This window comes from Phodopus roborovskii, unplaced genomic scaffold (assembly GCF_943737965.1).
Source record: "Phodopus roborovskii unplaced genomic scaffold, PHOROB, whole genome shotgun sequence".
NCBI lineage: Eukaryota > Metazoa > Chordata > Mammalia > Rodentia > Cricetidae > Phodopus > Phodopus roborovskii.
Genome location: NW_026125052.1, coordinates 33,376,194 through 33,391,560, shown reverse-complemented (window position 1 = coordinate 33,391,560; position 15,367 = coordinate 33,376,194). Strand labels below are relative to the sequence as shown.

General features: G+C 52.0%; 1 protein-coding gene across 1 annotated transcript in view; it reads right to left on the bottom strand.

The window, feature by feature from the left end:
• Rptor (regulatory associated protein of MTOR complex 1) overlaps positions 1–15,367 on the bottom strand; it is a 228,170-nt gene that overhangs the window by 58,166 nt on the left and 154,637 nt on the right. The window contains exons 10-11 of the mRNA XM_051181740.1: positions 6,764–6,839; positions 2,792–2,893 (exon numbers count right to left, since the gene is read on the bottom strand). Of these exons, the coding sequence (XP_051037697.1) occupies positions 2,792–2,893; positions 6,764–6,839 (178 nt within the window). The remainder of the gene's footprint in view (positions 1–2,791; positions 2,894–6,763; positions 6,840–15,367) is intronic.

Below are 15,367 nucleotides of genomic sequence, written 5' to 3'. Positions count from 1 at the left end.
ATCTTCTCTTAAAAATTAAAAAAACAAAAAACAAAAAAACAAAAAAAAAAAAAAAACAAAAACCAACAAATTCCGGTTTCCTACTGTACCAGACACAGGAAATCACAAATGACAGACTGAGCGGGATCTGGGTTCCCGTCATTTGTGGCAAGTGGTTCTAAAGAGCAAATGTGACTGTGTAAACTCCAGGTGAAACAGGGTCTGCCAAGGTAACCCATGTTCCCCTCTCAGTGCACAAACATTGCTCAGTCGTTTTACTTCAGAGAAACTGAGGCTGGGGTAGGGGTGGTGGGGGCAGGGGACCCAGAACTTCTGAGGGCAGCCCCATCATGGAGAATGGGGGCAGATGGCAGCTTGGCCCCCGTCGGGCCAAGATCCAGTGACAGCAAAGAGCTCTCTGTGAGGCGCTTGTGATTTTGTAGCAGCCACATAAGAGGATAACGCTGCCCTGTGAGCTCATTCTTGCTTGATGATGGCTTCCTTTCTTCTTGAGTCTGGGATGCCTCTGCCCACCTACCCCACCCCTGAGGAGGGGATGGCTGCCATGAAGGGACCCACACTTTGGAATCGCCTTTTGAAAACTGACAGTGGCTACAGATGTCAGTCTTGGCATTCGGTCCTTTCTGTTGACTCCATCTTTAAAAGCCAGAAAAGGTGCTGAAGCTGTGTGGGAGAGGCGGGGTCCACACTACTGTTTATCACTGACCTCACGGGGTTCCCACACTCACACAGCACCAGCTAATGCCTTTCGGTCACTGGGTAGAAGAATCCACTCTGGCTTATGGGAGTGGCAGGCACCCAAAGAGAGACGTTCTCCCTTACTAAGGTCTCCAGCTCTACCAAGGTGCTGGAGGGTAACTGTGAGAAGCCGGTTCAGGCTTTGGCAACAAGAAAGGATTTCAGGACAAGCAAGGACAGTAACCAGGGGTGAGTGAGCCCAGGGCGGGCGCATGGACCCGGAGCCCCTTTGCACCGCCAGCCTTTATCCCTTTTATCTATTCCTAGTTTCGTTTATCAGGCTCACCCTTGAGACAGGCTGGGCCTGCTGGGGGAGACAGGGCCTGCCTTCGTGTGCTGAGGACCTGCAGCTTACGTTCCCCTGGAACATCACATGGAAATGGCTCATGTTCTCTTTGCAGACATTTCTCCATGTTTTGGCAGCAGACTGGCTCTACAGTTCTTCCCTCTCCCTGAGAGACTATGGGTTGTAAACGGAACATGAAAAATAAGGTCGATAAAAGCCATTATGAAAGGATTGTTTGCCAGACCCTAAAGGACTGGATTAACATGCCTGGCACCACGGCGCTGCTGTTGGGAGGACCATCTTTTTCTCTGCCGTGCGGCTACAGTTATGCGGCGGGTTGGAGCGAGCTGCACGGTGACCCAGGCCACCTGAGAGGGGCCCCCAGTGCTGCTGCCATTCCCCAGAGTCACGTGGGCACCTCCGTCTCCAGGTGTAAGGAGTACGACAGGCTTTGTCTTGCTATTGTTACTGTGCCGCTGTTACTTTGGAAAACATTTGCTATAACTTATCACTCACTTTGTGATCCCAGCACAGTGTAAAAACCAATGTAGACATGTGCAAGAGATATGTCAGAAGAGACAACAGAATCGTCCCCCTTTGACCCAAGCCATTCTTTCAAGCTTCCCACTTCAGCAGGAGCCTGCTACTGTCACATTTTACATTTACACATGATCTTCTTTCTTGCCTTTTTGTTTGCTGACTGGGATTCCTGGGGGGCTCTAGATGAGGAGAGCTCTGAGGTCTGGGGTAGGTGAATGACCTAGCGGCTGTGAGGCTGGATGTCCTATGGGAGAGACTGGGCAGGAAGGGTCCACTGTGTGCTATTGGGAGAGATATTTGAGCTGTAGTTGCCCTGAGCATTCAGCCCACGGAAGATGGACGGTTGTCTATCCATCACAATGTGGTTGCCAGCCCTAATAAGGAAGCACAAGCCATTCTTGGAAGGAAGCAAGGCCAATGTCCTAGCCAGGCGGCAATCAGACCCGTGGCCTGTTCTATAGCGGGAGCTACCGTGGTAAGTGCCCCGGAGAGTGATGGCCCTCTCACTGGCCCTTGGCAAGTTCTGTCCTGACCCTCCAGGGATATGGAACGGCTTCATACCCTGACAGAGCTCCTCCGGCCCCGCCCTGCACCTCATGTGAGTTCTCAGTGTCCGATCTGGCTTTTCTTAGACACAAGCCAGCTCCCCACCTTGTCCCACAAATACACACCGAATTAAACGCAAACTTGGTGACCTGCTATCTACCCACCTGTGGAGACAAGTCCACTACTCATGTTCTTATCCCATGCCATGCTAGTAGCCAGAAGTCAGCAGGCTGTGATGGGTTCCCCTCAGCCAGACCAGCTTGCACATGATAAGACACACCCAGAAAGCCCCTACCAATAGATGGCCGATGGCGCCCGGCCTGTCTGCACTGCTCTGGTTGCTGGTTAAGACGAGCGATGCCGTGGTCCAGTTAGGATTTGTTGGGTAACCCCACCCTTTTCTCACAGGACAGATTTGCATCTCATGTCCTTCCAAGCAGAAGGGGGGAGGTACCAGGAGCCTGCATCTCAGCAGAGCTTGTTGGCAATAGTGTTTCATCAGCTCCTGACTTGTAGGCAGGAGAGGTGTGGTCTATCCCGGTTTATATTTAATTGGGAGAGGAAGATGGGAACTCAATGGCTTAGCCAAGGAAAGGCCACTGGGAGTAGGCAAGCACCTACTGACTTCAGGTCGGGTGTGGCACACAGCCCCGTGGGGGTGGGCCTGTGGGAGTGACTGACCTGTAGGACAATGGGCAGCTGCTCAGGCGGACTCCTGTTCTCCACGCCCATCGTGAGCCACACCTGGAACGCTGTGAGCTGCTCAGCAAAGAATGGGCTGTGCTGTAAAAGAGAGGGCGGAGCAGTGGGTAAGTTCTCCACCCCACCCTCACCCTCAGTCCGGTCAAGGCCTTGTGGCCTGAGCACTCATCTGAGTCTCCGGTGCTCAAGCTCTGCCCAGGGGGCACAGTGTTTCCCCTTACTCTCAGCCCCCGCTCCAGCACCATGTCTGCCTGCACACTGCCACGCGGCTCACCATGATGACAGTGGACCAAACCCCTGAAACTGTGAGCCAGCCAGTGGAATGCTTCCCTGTGTAAGAACTGCTGTGGTCATGGTGTCTCCTCACAGCAATAGAAGCCCTGCCTAAGACAACAGTAAAAGATGTGAATTCAGTCAAGTTGACATACAAAATTATTTGAAACAATGCACACACAAATAAAAAGGAAAAGAACGAAACAGAATTTAGCCGTGTTGACTCGGTGTTATACAGATGTCAGCATTCTCCAACTCATGTCTGATACTCCATAGACTCAGTCAGAGCCCTGCAGGCTCTCTGAAGAAATAGTCACATGGGACACAAAGGGTCGAAAGGAATCGGGGGCGGCAGTGGAAAGAGCACAGGCGGAGGGCAGACTAGCAGCTTCACCATCGTCTACAAATGTTCAGACCGCGGGGCCTGGGCAAAGTGCCCGAGAGAACAGCAGAGAGGCCAGAGGCTCACACACTGTCACCAGGTCCAGCGAGACGACAACACTCAAGAGTGGGCACCCACTTTCTGCTGCAGCGCACACGTGGCAGAGCTCTGAGAGAAGAACACAAAGCTCTGAAGGGAAGACAGGCATTTGGGGTGCTCACTTCAGGTCCATCATGATGGCTTTGCAATGCAACAAAGGCCCTAACCATTAACAAATTTTAATAGGAAATTGCTTAACACAAGAGAAGTCTGCTAAACAAGAAAAAAAGGTAAAAACATGAAAATGCAGAGTGCAGAATAAGAGATGCTCACAGGACACCGCAGTGTGATGGCACTGGGGACAGACGATGCCATGACTCACATGGAGCCAGAGCCTGGACAGCTGTGAACCAAAGCTGTCCACTAACCACACAGCCAGCTTGGTGCTGTCCCACTAGCTTCCAAGCGGACAGGACAGGCACCACCGTGCTCCCCAGGCACGTGCAGGGGTGGGCAGCACCCGGGGCAGCATCAGTGAGGTTGCTTGTAGTGTGTCCAAAATTTAGAGTATAGGATGGGAGAGTACTTGCCCCCAGATTCCAGAAATGAAGGTAGATACCTTGCGATATTATGTACAGCATGATAAAAGCGAGCGCCACTTAGACAGACAGCTCAGGATGATTTGCTTCCCTCTATCTCCAGCCACACAGTCTCTGGGCCTGGGCCAGCAGCGGCCGTGAGGGCCGCACACACTGGAAACACAAGTTGGCCACGGAATGGCCACTTGGAGCCTGCAGACACCATTCCTCTTTTTTGGTATGGAAAGGGGTTCCAAGGCATACTGTTGGGTAGAAGGAATCAGACTCAAAGAGCACACTCACCAGTACTCAACCATGGCAGCAGACAGGCAAGTAGCCACAGAGACAAGGAGCAGTTTGTGACTGCCCGATATGGGGGCTGGGTATGAGAGTGTGCTGAACTGGTGAGGATTCACCAAGCCATATGTTATGATAAATATGGCTTTCTACATCTATCCTACACACACACACACACCCACCCACACACACACCCACACGGCTTAGATCAGTGACCCCCCCCAAGCCCCACCCACACCTGACACCCCAATGTTCCCTTACTGCAGAACACTGATTCTGTGCTACTCCTAAGAGCTGAATTCTCATCTAAGCAAGGGAAGCCAGGATCTGAAGAAAAGAGAGTGGTTTTTTCTTCCTTTCTTTCTTTCTTTCTTTCTTTCTTTCTTTCTTTTTTTTTTTTTGTTGTTGTTTTGTTTTTCAAGGCAAGATTTCTCTATGTTGCCCTGATTGTCCTGGAACTCGCTCTGTAGACCAGACTGGCCTCGAATTTAGAGATCCACCTGTCTCTGCTTCCTGAGTGCTGGGACTAAAGGAATGCGCCACCACTGTCCATCAAGACTGATGTTTTAATGGGGTTTTCCAGGCATCCAGCTGCACATACAATCCTGTCCCTTCTGGAGAATATTAGGGACATTTTAGTTTGCACAGAAGTAAGGATCAGAGGTGGAGGCAGCTACCATGGTCCAGGTGCCATTTTTTAATGGAGGTTTGGGACTCTGAAAGAGACATGGTGATGTATCAAATAGTTTAGGAAAGGCAGGCACACAGGCTTTCTGTTTGGAAGCTGAGCAATGGATGCTACATTCATCAGGGAAAGACAAGACAAAACTATGTCATCTCTTCAGTGCAGATACTCAGAGCAGAGCCTGCAACACATACACACATAGCCAGATACACAGAGACACAGACACACAGCGGCACAGGGGGCACTGCATGAAAGGTAATGGCAGAACTTAGGGGTGGGCAGCATGGCTGCTGGCTTTAGAGCCCACCCAACTTTGCTATAGGCTTAAAATCATCTATAATAACATGTTATCACCCTATCCCCAAAAAGCAACAAAGAGCAGAAGAATATTGACACAATGTTGACAAAAGGGACTAGGAGATCTCCTTTAAATGCCTTTTGCCCCCATCATGTCAACCTCAGGGCACATCTGGGGATCTAGCATAGCCTACACACACCCGGAATGCAGTATGCTAGTGCATGCAAAGGCCCAGGCTGGATTCTGCAGCAGGGATGCTGACAGATGATGCTGACATACACAGTGGTCAGTGGCCAGTTTTCTCTGGGCAGTGAGCTGTACAAGAACATATGACGGCTGTCCACATGTGTAAAGTCTGTCCTAAGCACTGGAGGGATGCTAACTCATTTAGCCATCACACACATCACACATAGATACTTGAATTGGGTTTCCCCAGAATCCCCTTTAAAAATGAGGAAACCAGCCAGGCTGGGTGTTTTGGGGCACACTTTTAATCCAACACTCAGGAGGCATAGACAGGCAGATCTCTGTGAGCTCAAGGCCAATTTGGTCTACATAGTGAGTTCCAGGACAGCCAGGACTATGTAGAAAGAGCTTGCCTTAAGCAACAACAAAATGAGGACTCCAAAGCTCGGGGAGATAGTCTCAGTGAGCCACAGAGACACTGCCTGGCTCTTGGACTTGACGTGCGATGGCTCCAGCAGTGGGAGGTGGCCTCTATGTTGCTGAGAGCCCAACCCCTCCCCAGGCTTATGTCGTCTTGGCTTCATAAATGTGCCTGACTGGTGTGCCCGTGCTCTTGAGCTCAGGGACGGGGCTTTAGTCAGTTCAGGAGCTTCACCCACAGTGGAGAAATCCAAGGGGCCGAGACTGCTAAGAAGGCTCTGGGAAGTGCCATTCATTTGTACACGCCACAAGTGGTACCAGGTCCAACCCACAGCTGCTCAACTTTCACCTGCATGACCTGAGACTGAGCTACACCCCCAGGCACAGGAGACCCATAAGCTAATCCCTGGGAAAGGCACCACCGGTAGGAAACATGCCTCCCTCTGGCTGAATGAAGAAAGCTGATTTATGACTACAACACCCTGGGGAAAAACAGCCTGGAAAAGTCGACTACCTCCCAGCCTGCTCTACGAAGCGAGTTCCAGCCCAGCCAGTGCTACACAGAGATACCCTGTCTGGGGCTCCCCCCGCCCCCAGAAAGGTCAACCACATTAAAACCCAACTCGAGTGCCTGGCTGGCCCGACCTTGAAAACTCTGTAAGCTGCACCTTCTTTCTAGGTAGGTGAAAAACTAAACCCCTGACTCCAGCATTCCGGCTGCTACACATGAAGCCCAGTCTGCAATGGAGGCACAGGCAGGGTCTCCTGGGGCGGTGGGGGGTGGGGGACTCACCCTGAAGGCGGTGCCTTCCTCGATGATGGTTGGCAGCTGAGACAGGCAAATGTCCACGGCAAGGTCCCAGGCCTGCCTGGGGAGAGAACACCCACAGGGTCAGGGGGGCAGCTTCAGCACGAGGCCTTCTCAGGGACGAACCGCAGTGCCAATGGGGACAAATGTGCTTCAGCCAGGAAGGGCTGTGTTGGGGTCTTCAGAGCTGACCTGCTGGCAGGGGCGCACAGGAAGCACGGGGAAGCAGGCGTGGCTGGGTACTGGGGCTTACTCCAGCTGCCCGGTGTGACAAGCTTCTCTTCAGAATGACACCCGACACCATGACCGCCCTAACACACAACCTTCTGGCTCCAAATAGCTGGGGTTCCTGTGGAGGGAGGCTGATAGGGTGGCATGGCCAGAGAAAAAGCCCAGCCAGCAGGGTTGGGACCTGTGGCCACAGCGACACACCGCATACTCTGTGCCGCTAGGATGGTCAGGCCCCAGCATCCTCTTGTCTGGTGGCTGGGACCTGGCCTGGGCCCAGCAGGCTAGGGCTGTGCTGTTGGCCCTAAGCTGAAAGAGGGCAGGCTTTGGCAGGTAGGCGTGGGCACTGTCGGCCTCTCACGGCACTCTGGCGGTGGCCACCATGAACTTGACAGCTGAGAGCGCAGTCTGAGACCCCACTGCGGGTGCCACTCCCAGTCCCAGCTTCTCTGGGAACTCTGGTGCTCAGGCACTGCAGGCTGATTTACACAGCCTCATAAACACGTCCTCTCACATAACAGGGACACCGGGACTCAGTGTCTGGGAGCAGGCTGGCTGCACTGACATAAGGCTCTTTGCCAGGATAGCCCAGTTACCCCATGAGCGCAGAGCCAAAACAAACAAACAAACAAACAAACAAACAAAAACAAAACACATGGACACTTGCTGCACGGCCCTGCTCGCCCTCCTGAAGTCCTTGGTTACTACACGCCTGTCTTTGCGATGGTGCACAGAGAGGTGTGGCCCGTGTCCCATGGGCAGGTCCTAGTAGTGTGCATTCTACAGCAGCCTCCAGTGCTCTGTGCACAGCTCTAGGACCCAGGCTTCACACCCAACCTGCTGCTCATTCCTCTTCACTGAGGCATTGGTGACTTTTTGGTGACTTTTGTCATCCCTATGACCAAACACCTAACAAGAAGCCATGCTGGGGAGGGATGATTTATTCTGGGTCACAGTTTGGGGTTTTCCATCTATCTGCGACAGCCAGCCTGTGGGACATGGAGAGGAACAGTGGCTGGCGCTGGTGGAAAAAGGCAGTCAAGCATGTCATGACTAAGGATGACAGCCCCAGATCCTGTGAGTCCTATGATCACACAGTGAGGTATACGTGCACCCAAGGGTTTCCGCATGGCCTAGTACTGGGGTGAGACCCGGGGAAAGCCGAGAGGCTCTCCAATTCATGGTAGTGACATTGAAAGCGGCCACACTGCAGCCCCAGGGGTCCCCTGCTTGCTCATTCCCTGGTGTAGATGGTCACACTTCCCAGCCACAGTCACCGCTGCCCACTCTGCACGCAGCCCAGAGTGGCTGCCCAATGGCTTGTCTTGTGTGGCATGGAAGATGCTATTGTCTCTTCCAAGTGTCCTCTGAGGCAACAAGAAGCTCCCTGACCTTCCTCTTCCAGTACCTCAGCGGCTGTGTCTCCAGGACTAGCATGGTTCTCATCATCATTCTCCAATGCCACCCTCAAGTGGCACTGAAGACAAAGTTGGATTTCTTGGTGACTGCTAACCCTGATCCCAGCACTGGACCAGAAGCCATGTCTGAAACACCTACTACTAAGTCAGCAGGGTCTGCCAGTCTTCCCGTGCATGGTGTCACAACCCCAGGCCCTGCTATGCAGCCTGCTGTGGGCACCTCAAACGCAGGTCGTTAGCATGTACTTCCTGAGTCAGAGAAGAAAGCAAGCACCCTCTGCCCAGAGCTGAAGCTGGGCAGACACAATGGGGGAAGAGAACGTACCACAGGCCTGGCTTAAGCCCTGCCCTCCGTGGGTCCCCAAAGACAGGGGCCCACAGAGTGGCTACTCGCAGGTCTGGACATATGGCTCTAATTGGGCCTTGTTTCTCCAGGAACCTGATTCACTCTCCACCAGGTACACAATGCTGCTATCTTCCTCATGGGGCCCTGAGATAAGGAAAAGGCCTTGGCTAAGCTGCAGACAGGGTGAGGCAGTCAGACGTGCACAGCACTTGTCATGAATTCCAGGCTGGAGGACTACACACAGCACAGGACGGTTTCTCCGTCTCTGCTAGTCCTCCTCCCCTGACTTTGCAAAATGCTCTTCTGTGAAAATGGCTATGATCAGTAAGGCAGCTTTTGTTTCTGGGAAGCAATCTCTTCTCCCAGGTAATTTCCTGGGAGACTCAAAGATTCTTGTTATTTTTATTTAGACTAATGAGACTGCATGCTGGTAGGTAAAGGGGCACATTTTCTCTATGTCTTAATAAAGGACCAAGACAAGAGTGGAAACATTTAAAATTCAAAAGGAAAAGGATTTAAAATGAAAGTTACTCCTTTTACACCCCTCCCCCACGCTGGCCCCTTCTGTGCACACTGTCCCTCCCTGCCCACAACCCTCACTCCCATGCAGCCCTTCCCTGCTGATGAAATTAAGAGGCAATCAGGAGATAATCAAAAGTGGCTCCAACTTTGGGCAATAAATAGCTCCCATATGCTCAATAAACCCCCAACCGCAGGCAAGTGAGTGCTCGTCAGCATCGGGGAGACATCTATTCTTTGTGGAGACAGAAGCAAAGTCAATTACTGCAATTAAACTCTATGGAAATGCCTAGAATTTAATCAAATGGAAAGTTTCAATTTCAGGAGTTAGAAGAAAGGGTAGAAATGAGGGAAGTGGAAAGGGAGGGGTGTGTCTGGCAGCCTGGCTGATTTGACCAGCTGCAGCCTGGCACGGACACTTTGGGACTAAGCAGAAAGGTAGAGCACACACATCCTCCTGTTTGTGCCTGAGCTGTGGAGCCTGCTGCGCCATCACAGTCTTGGGGCAAATGCATTCTAAGCCACACACTGGACCCTGTTTGGCATGACTGCCTCTGCTGGTCTGCGGCCCCTCCCAGCCCCCACTGCTGGGAGAACTGAACCCACTACACAGTTCCTTCACCAGAAAATCAGCTCCAAGCTTTGTTTCCTGTGTGAAAGGTTTGGTGGAGACTGCTGAAATGACAGAGTCAGCAAAGGGAGCTGTAGCTTTGGGCTAAGGGGCAGCACAGAGTAGCTGTGAGGGAACACAGAGAAGAGTCCGGTTCAAGAGCACCCCAGCCACTGGTAGCCGAGGCACCTCAGTCCTGTGCCAGCTCCCTGGGCTGAGACGGAATAGAGGGAGGCTCTTCCACAAGCACCCTCGCTGATTTCCCATCAAACTGTAGGAATCGGTACCAATCTCACCGACGTTGAGCACAAGCACCAGCTGATGGAAACTGGCTGCATTTTCTCGGCTGACACTCAGCCAAACGTGCAGTCTTAATTTGGGATTCTCAGCTACGGACAAGCAGTCGGTAACACCCTGCGACAGCAGCTGTGGTGGCGCACACTGGCTCTGCACGTTTCACGGGGGCGAGCGTCACCCAGGGCACACCAAGACACCATGTAGCACATAGACACACGAGGGAAGGGCAGGGAGGTGTCCGCACTGGCTCTCCACAGGGAGGCTCGGTCATCTCTGAAGTGGGCAGAACTGAGCTAATTTGCAGCAGACAGGACGGGTACTAGGATGAGCCCAGCCGATGCAAACTGGCCCCTCCCTATGCAGCAGCACTGAGTGGGGGCTTTTCTAAGCTGCTGGTTGAGTCACCGCCAGGAAGAGCCTGGGTTTTCAGGAAACTGGGCTAGGATGGCAAGCGCCCAGGCGGTGGGCTGGAGGAAAGCCTTCCGAGCCAGTGTGGGCTCCATCCGCACGGATCAATGAGCAGAAAGCACAGGTTATTACCACAGAGAAACGCAAGGTTCCAGGACCCCTGAAATTGAGAGTGAAGGAGAATGACTCCCTGATGGCTTTGCATCAAAAATTAAACAGGAAACGGGCTCTGAGTATTTCATCATCTGCTTCCCCGCCTGAAGCAGAGTGTAAATGTACATCACTTATGCTTCAACCCCTGCTTTTGTTAGGCTCTGTTCCCTTTCCCTCACTAGAAACACAGCCTCTCCATCACCACTCAAGGATATAATAACCGGATTTTGAATTATTTATTCCAAAGGCTCTTTCCTGTGAGTTCCCTGGGGATGTGTGTGCCCCCATCTATTTATGAGGGAGCACAAGCCCTGAGCACTATGGGAAGTTTCATCTCCTGGGGTGGCAGATGGCAGAGCAGGGGCCCACCGGTCACCCTTCAGTGACCAGGCCTGGAAGAAGCTCAGCTGACGTGGCTTGGCCCTCAGACGTAGCTACAGTTACAGAGGTGGGCGTGGCTCTCCACCTCTTTTCCTCACCTCCTTCATGGGGGCAGAGGCGGTGATGAGCCTGTCCCACATGGCCTTCCCAGGCCCTGGAATGTGGCACTGGAGCTGGGGGAGATGTGGAAAGGGTGGATCTACAGGAGGGGAAGGCTTGGAAACCCCTCAGCCTGTGTTTTGGCAAGAAACTACAGGAGAAAGGCCAGTATGAAACACTGCTGGACTCCCGAGCTCAGACACCACACCTCTTCCTGACAAGGGAGAAGCATCTGGCAGAGCATTTCTTCTGACCAGCACGGTCTCTCTCTCTCAAGGGTAGCTCTGCTGTACATTCTAGATCTGCAGGGTAAAGGTGCCCATGCCAGGGATCAAAGCCTTTCTCTTCTCTGGGCATAAATATGCTGCAAATCTGGGACTGTGGCTGTGCGGCCCAGCTTCTCATTCAGTTTACTCCAAACAAAGCTGGGCACAGAGAGAACCTGTCCCTTGGGGAGGGTGCTTGTGCCTCAAGCTTGAGTGGGATGACCTTCTCATACAACCCCCAGCTCAAGTGTGTCACGCTATTCTAGAGGTTTCTAGGCTTCCAGACCACTAGACTCATATACAGTTTGGACTCCCGGGAGATTATTTGGTGAGAACTATGCTGGTATGTGGATATTCCAGCTTAGTATACAATGAGACTCTGGAACAATGGACCCTGCAGAAGATGCCTCTCAAGCAGCAGTATTTCTTGGTGACAAACGCTGAGAAAACAACCCAGGCCAGAGATACATGAGGACTCTCAGCAATGCCCCTGACACTCACTCCAGGGAGTTGGGGAGTCTTTCTGGAATGGGGTTGTACACGGAGCCTCTGATATCCAGGGAGCCATCCAAGGCAGCCTGGCCAGTAAGTCACACTAGGCCCAGAAGGCAGCAGGCAAGAGGACTGAATGTCACCGTTACAACAGCACTTAGGGGACCGGAGAGATGGCTTGGTGGTTAAGAGCCCTGCGTGCTCTTCCAGAGGTCCCGGGTTCAATTCCTAGATCCCACATGGCTGCTCACAATTGTCTGCGGACCCTGTTCCTGGGGATCCAACACCCTCACACAGACATACATGCAGTCAAAGCACCAATTCACATAAAATGATGATTATCATCATCATCATCATCATCATCAGCAGCAGCAGCAGCAGCAGCAGCAGCAGCAGCACTTAGACGTGAGGCCAGGAGAGGATGCCTAGTCATTCAACTAGCTCCAGTGAGTTGGAGTTTTTAGCTCCAGTGAGTTGGAGTTTCTAGGTGACTTAGTTTCCCAAAGGATGCTAAACCCCACCCCAATGCACATTTGCTGGCTGGCACTGTCAGGTAAAGACATCAACATGCCACCCAGCTCCAGTCCCTCCCAGGGTCTGAAGCCGATCTCTGCGCTGGCTGATGGTCAAAGTGGCTTCACGATGTAATTTCCAGCAGAGTGGGGTTGACGAGCGTTTACTTCCCCACTCTACTCATGCTAGCACGGTCACTACTGAAAACCCTCCCCAGAGAACATGTGTCAGAGGCAGGCAACTCTCCCCCCTGAAATCACATCTCTCTGCTTCTGTAACAAGAACCCTTCAAATGCACTTGCTTAGCCAAAGACAGGAGCCATGATGCCAGGCCAATGATTTCAAACTGGAGAGGACATTCAGACACTGTCCAGACTGGCTTCAGGAGGAAGCCATCTCATCAATGCACACAGCTACTTCATCCATGTGCAGGGATGGCTGCCGTGCTGAGGTCAGGGGCACCTCAAGCCTGGGCCTGGCATTTCAGCCTGGCTCTTGACAAGCAGACTGTGAGCTACATGTAGTCTATGGATATGGTTAGCTTGGACCTCAAAATGTTTTTATGAATACTGTATTAGATACCAACTTTATAAGAAAAGCCAAAACAGGTAACAATCCACAAAGACACTGATTTTTGGCTACTTAACCAAACATGGGATGGTCTAACTGGTTTCTGTGGTGGGCTACTTTACACTTCGGGCTGCTGTCGCCACGCCTGTGCCTACGGTCCACAGACCTCCTGGCCCTGGCTGTGCACTGACTCTGTCGGAAAAGTGTATTATACCTATGCTCCACACACTGCTGGCCCCCCAGGGTTCAGCCACCCTTTCCTCTCTCCCGAGTTCCATGCAGATTTACTGCCATGGGGTCCCAGCTCACACCTGGGTCAGCCAAATGGCATTTGTGCAATATCCACACACAGGCACTTGATGGGGTGCTGACACTTAATTCCGCTCAGAGGATGAGTTTTCGGGGTGCTCTGGGCATCAGTGCTCTTCACTATTGCGTGCACTGCCTTCCCTGCCTCCAAACAAAGTGATGAAATGTGATGGAAAGAAGCACTGGTGGTTCTCAGCCCTGTGCCGTGAACCCTTTCTCTTAACAGGCCTCCCACCCCAGGTCACTTCTCCACAAAGCTGCTGTGTACTTTCTGAGATACTCTTCTCTGGCAGCAATCCCATCTCCTAGCAGGACTGAGCAACGCAGGCCCCCGGGGAGGCTGTCACTCAGCCAGCAGGTACTGTGTGTCTTTGGACAAGCAACACACTTTTGGACTCTGAGCTTCGCAGATGCCAATGTTAAGAAAATGATGTGCATGTCAGAAGTGTGGTGAGACCAGTGAGACCGTGTATGCCAGACGTCAGGGAGAAGACTGACAGGTGCCACAGAGCCTGCTTCCAGCTGCTCCCTGATGCCAGCAGCTACAATATACTCAGTCACCAACGCCTGTCAGCACTCTGGCCCCTCATCACTACTGCCCAGTACATCTCTGCATTCCCAACAGTCCCTGCCCTGGCTCCTTGCCTACACGCAGACCCCAAGTGGGGCATTCCCTCCTGATTCCCCAGCCCCTCTGATCCAGTCATTTCCTCTGGGCCCAGAAGCTTCCGGGGAGCCAACAGAACACTCTGGATACGGCTTAAAACAAGTGCAACATCCTGGGTTCGATCCCTACAAACTCAAAAGGCCACAGGAAAAATCTGTGTAAGACCAGAAGTCACCTGGTGCTGTGTCTCCTGAGAATTTGTCAGACAATGAATAGTGATCTCTGCAGCAGGCCCCAGATCACTGTAGCTCCAGCCTTACAACAGAAAAGCTGTAGGGGAAGGAAAGGGAGCAGCCACTGTCCGGACCACCTTAGCCTGGGGTTAGAAGCAGCTACAGGACAGGAAACAGAGGCCCACTAGATCTGAAGGCTCGGCCATACATGCACTGAGGAAGAGTAGGAAAGGGGTGTCCAGCCTGGAGCAGCTCATGAAGCTGACAACTTTTTTCCTGGACAGGCCTTCCTGTTGCTGTCATTTTGCTGGGCGGAGGGCTCGGCTTTTTCTTAGAGGGGAGGAAACACTAAACTGACTGACCATTTCCCAGAACAGACATTGTCAACTCCCGGTTACCACCAATGTCCAGATGGAGGGAAGAATGTTGGGCCTTTATCAGTCAAGAGCGTGGAACTACATACTGTGGGATCTGATGCCCTCTTCCGGTGTGCAGACATACAGACAAAACACCCATATACATAAAATACATAAATAAGTCTTTTTAAAAGTAACGGAAAGTTGATAATACAGAAAGCCACATCAAATGTTTTCAGATATGTTCGCGTTAAGAATAATTTATTACTTTAAATTTTATTTTAATTATACGTGTATGAGTGTTTTATCTGCATATGTTTATATGTGCCATGTGTGTGCAGTGCCAGAAGAGACCAGAGGGGGGTGCTGGATCCCTTGGGACTGGAGTTACAGGTGGCTGTGAACCACTGCATGGTGTTGGCTGAACTGACTCACCAGCCCCACACCTATCTTCACTATTATGACCACTAGCACTGGCTGTGGCCATGGTAAGGTATTAAACACCAGTGTGTGAGTGTGAGTGTGCGTGCGTGTGTGTGTGAGTGCGTGCGCGTGTGTGAGTGTGTACGTCACACATGACTTTACATTTTAGAGAAATGTACTGTTTTTACATTTGGGACAGTGTCTTTCTCAGTACGAGTTCCCAAACGGCCAGAGGGGCTTAATGTGGCTCACAGGTTAGAAGGGATGTGGGAGTGTGAGGCCAGCATGAGCTACAGAGCAAGTTCCAGGACAGCCTAGCCTAGGCTACACATGAAAAACCAAAAGCAGAAAAAATAAAACA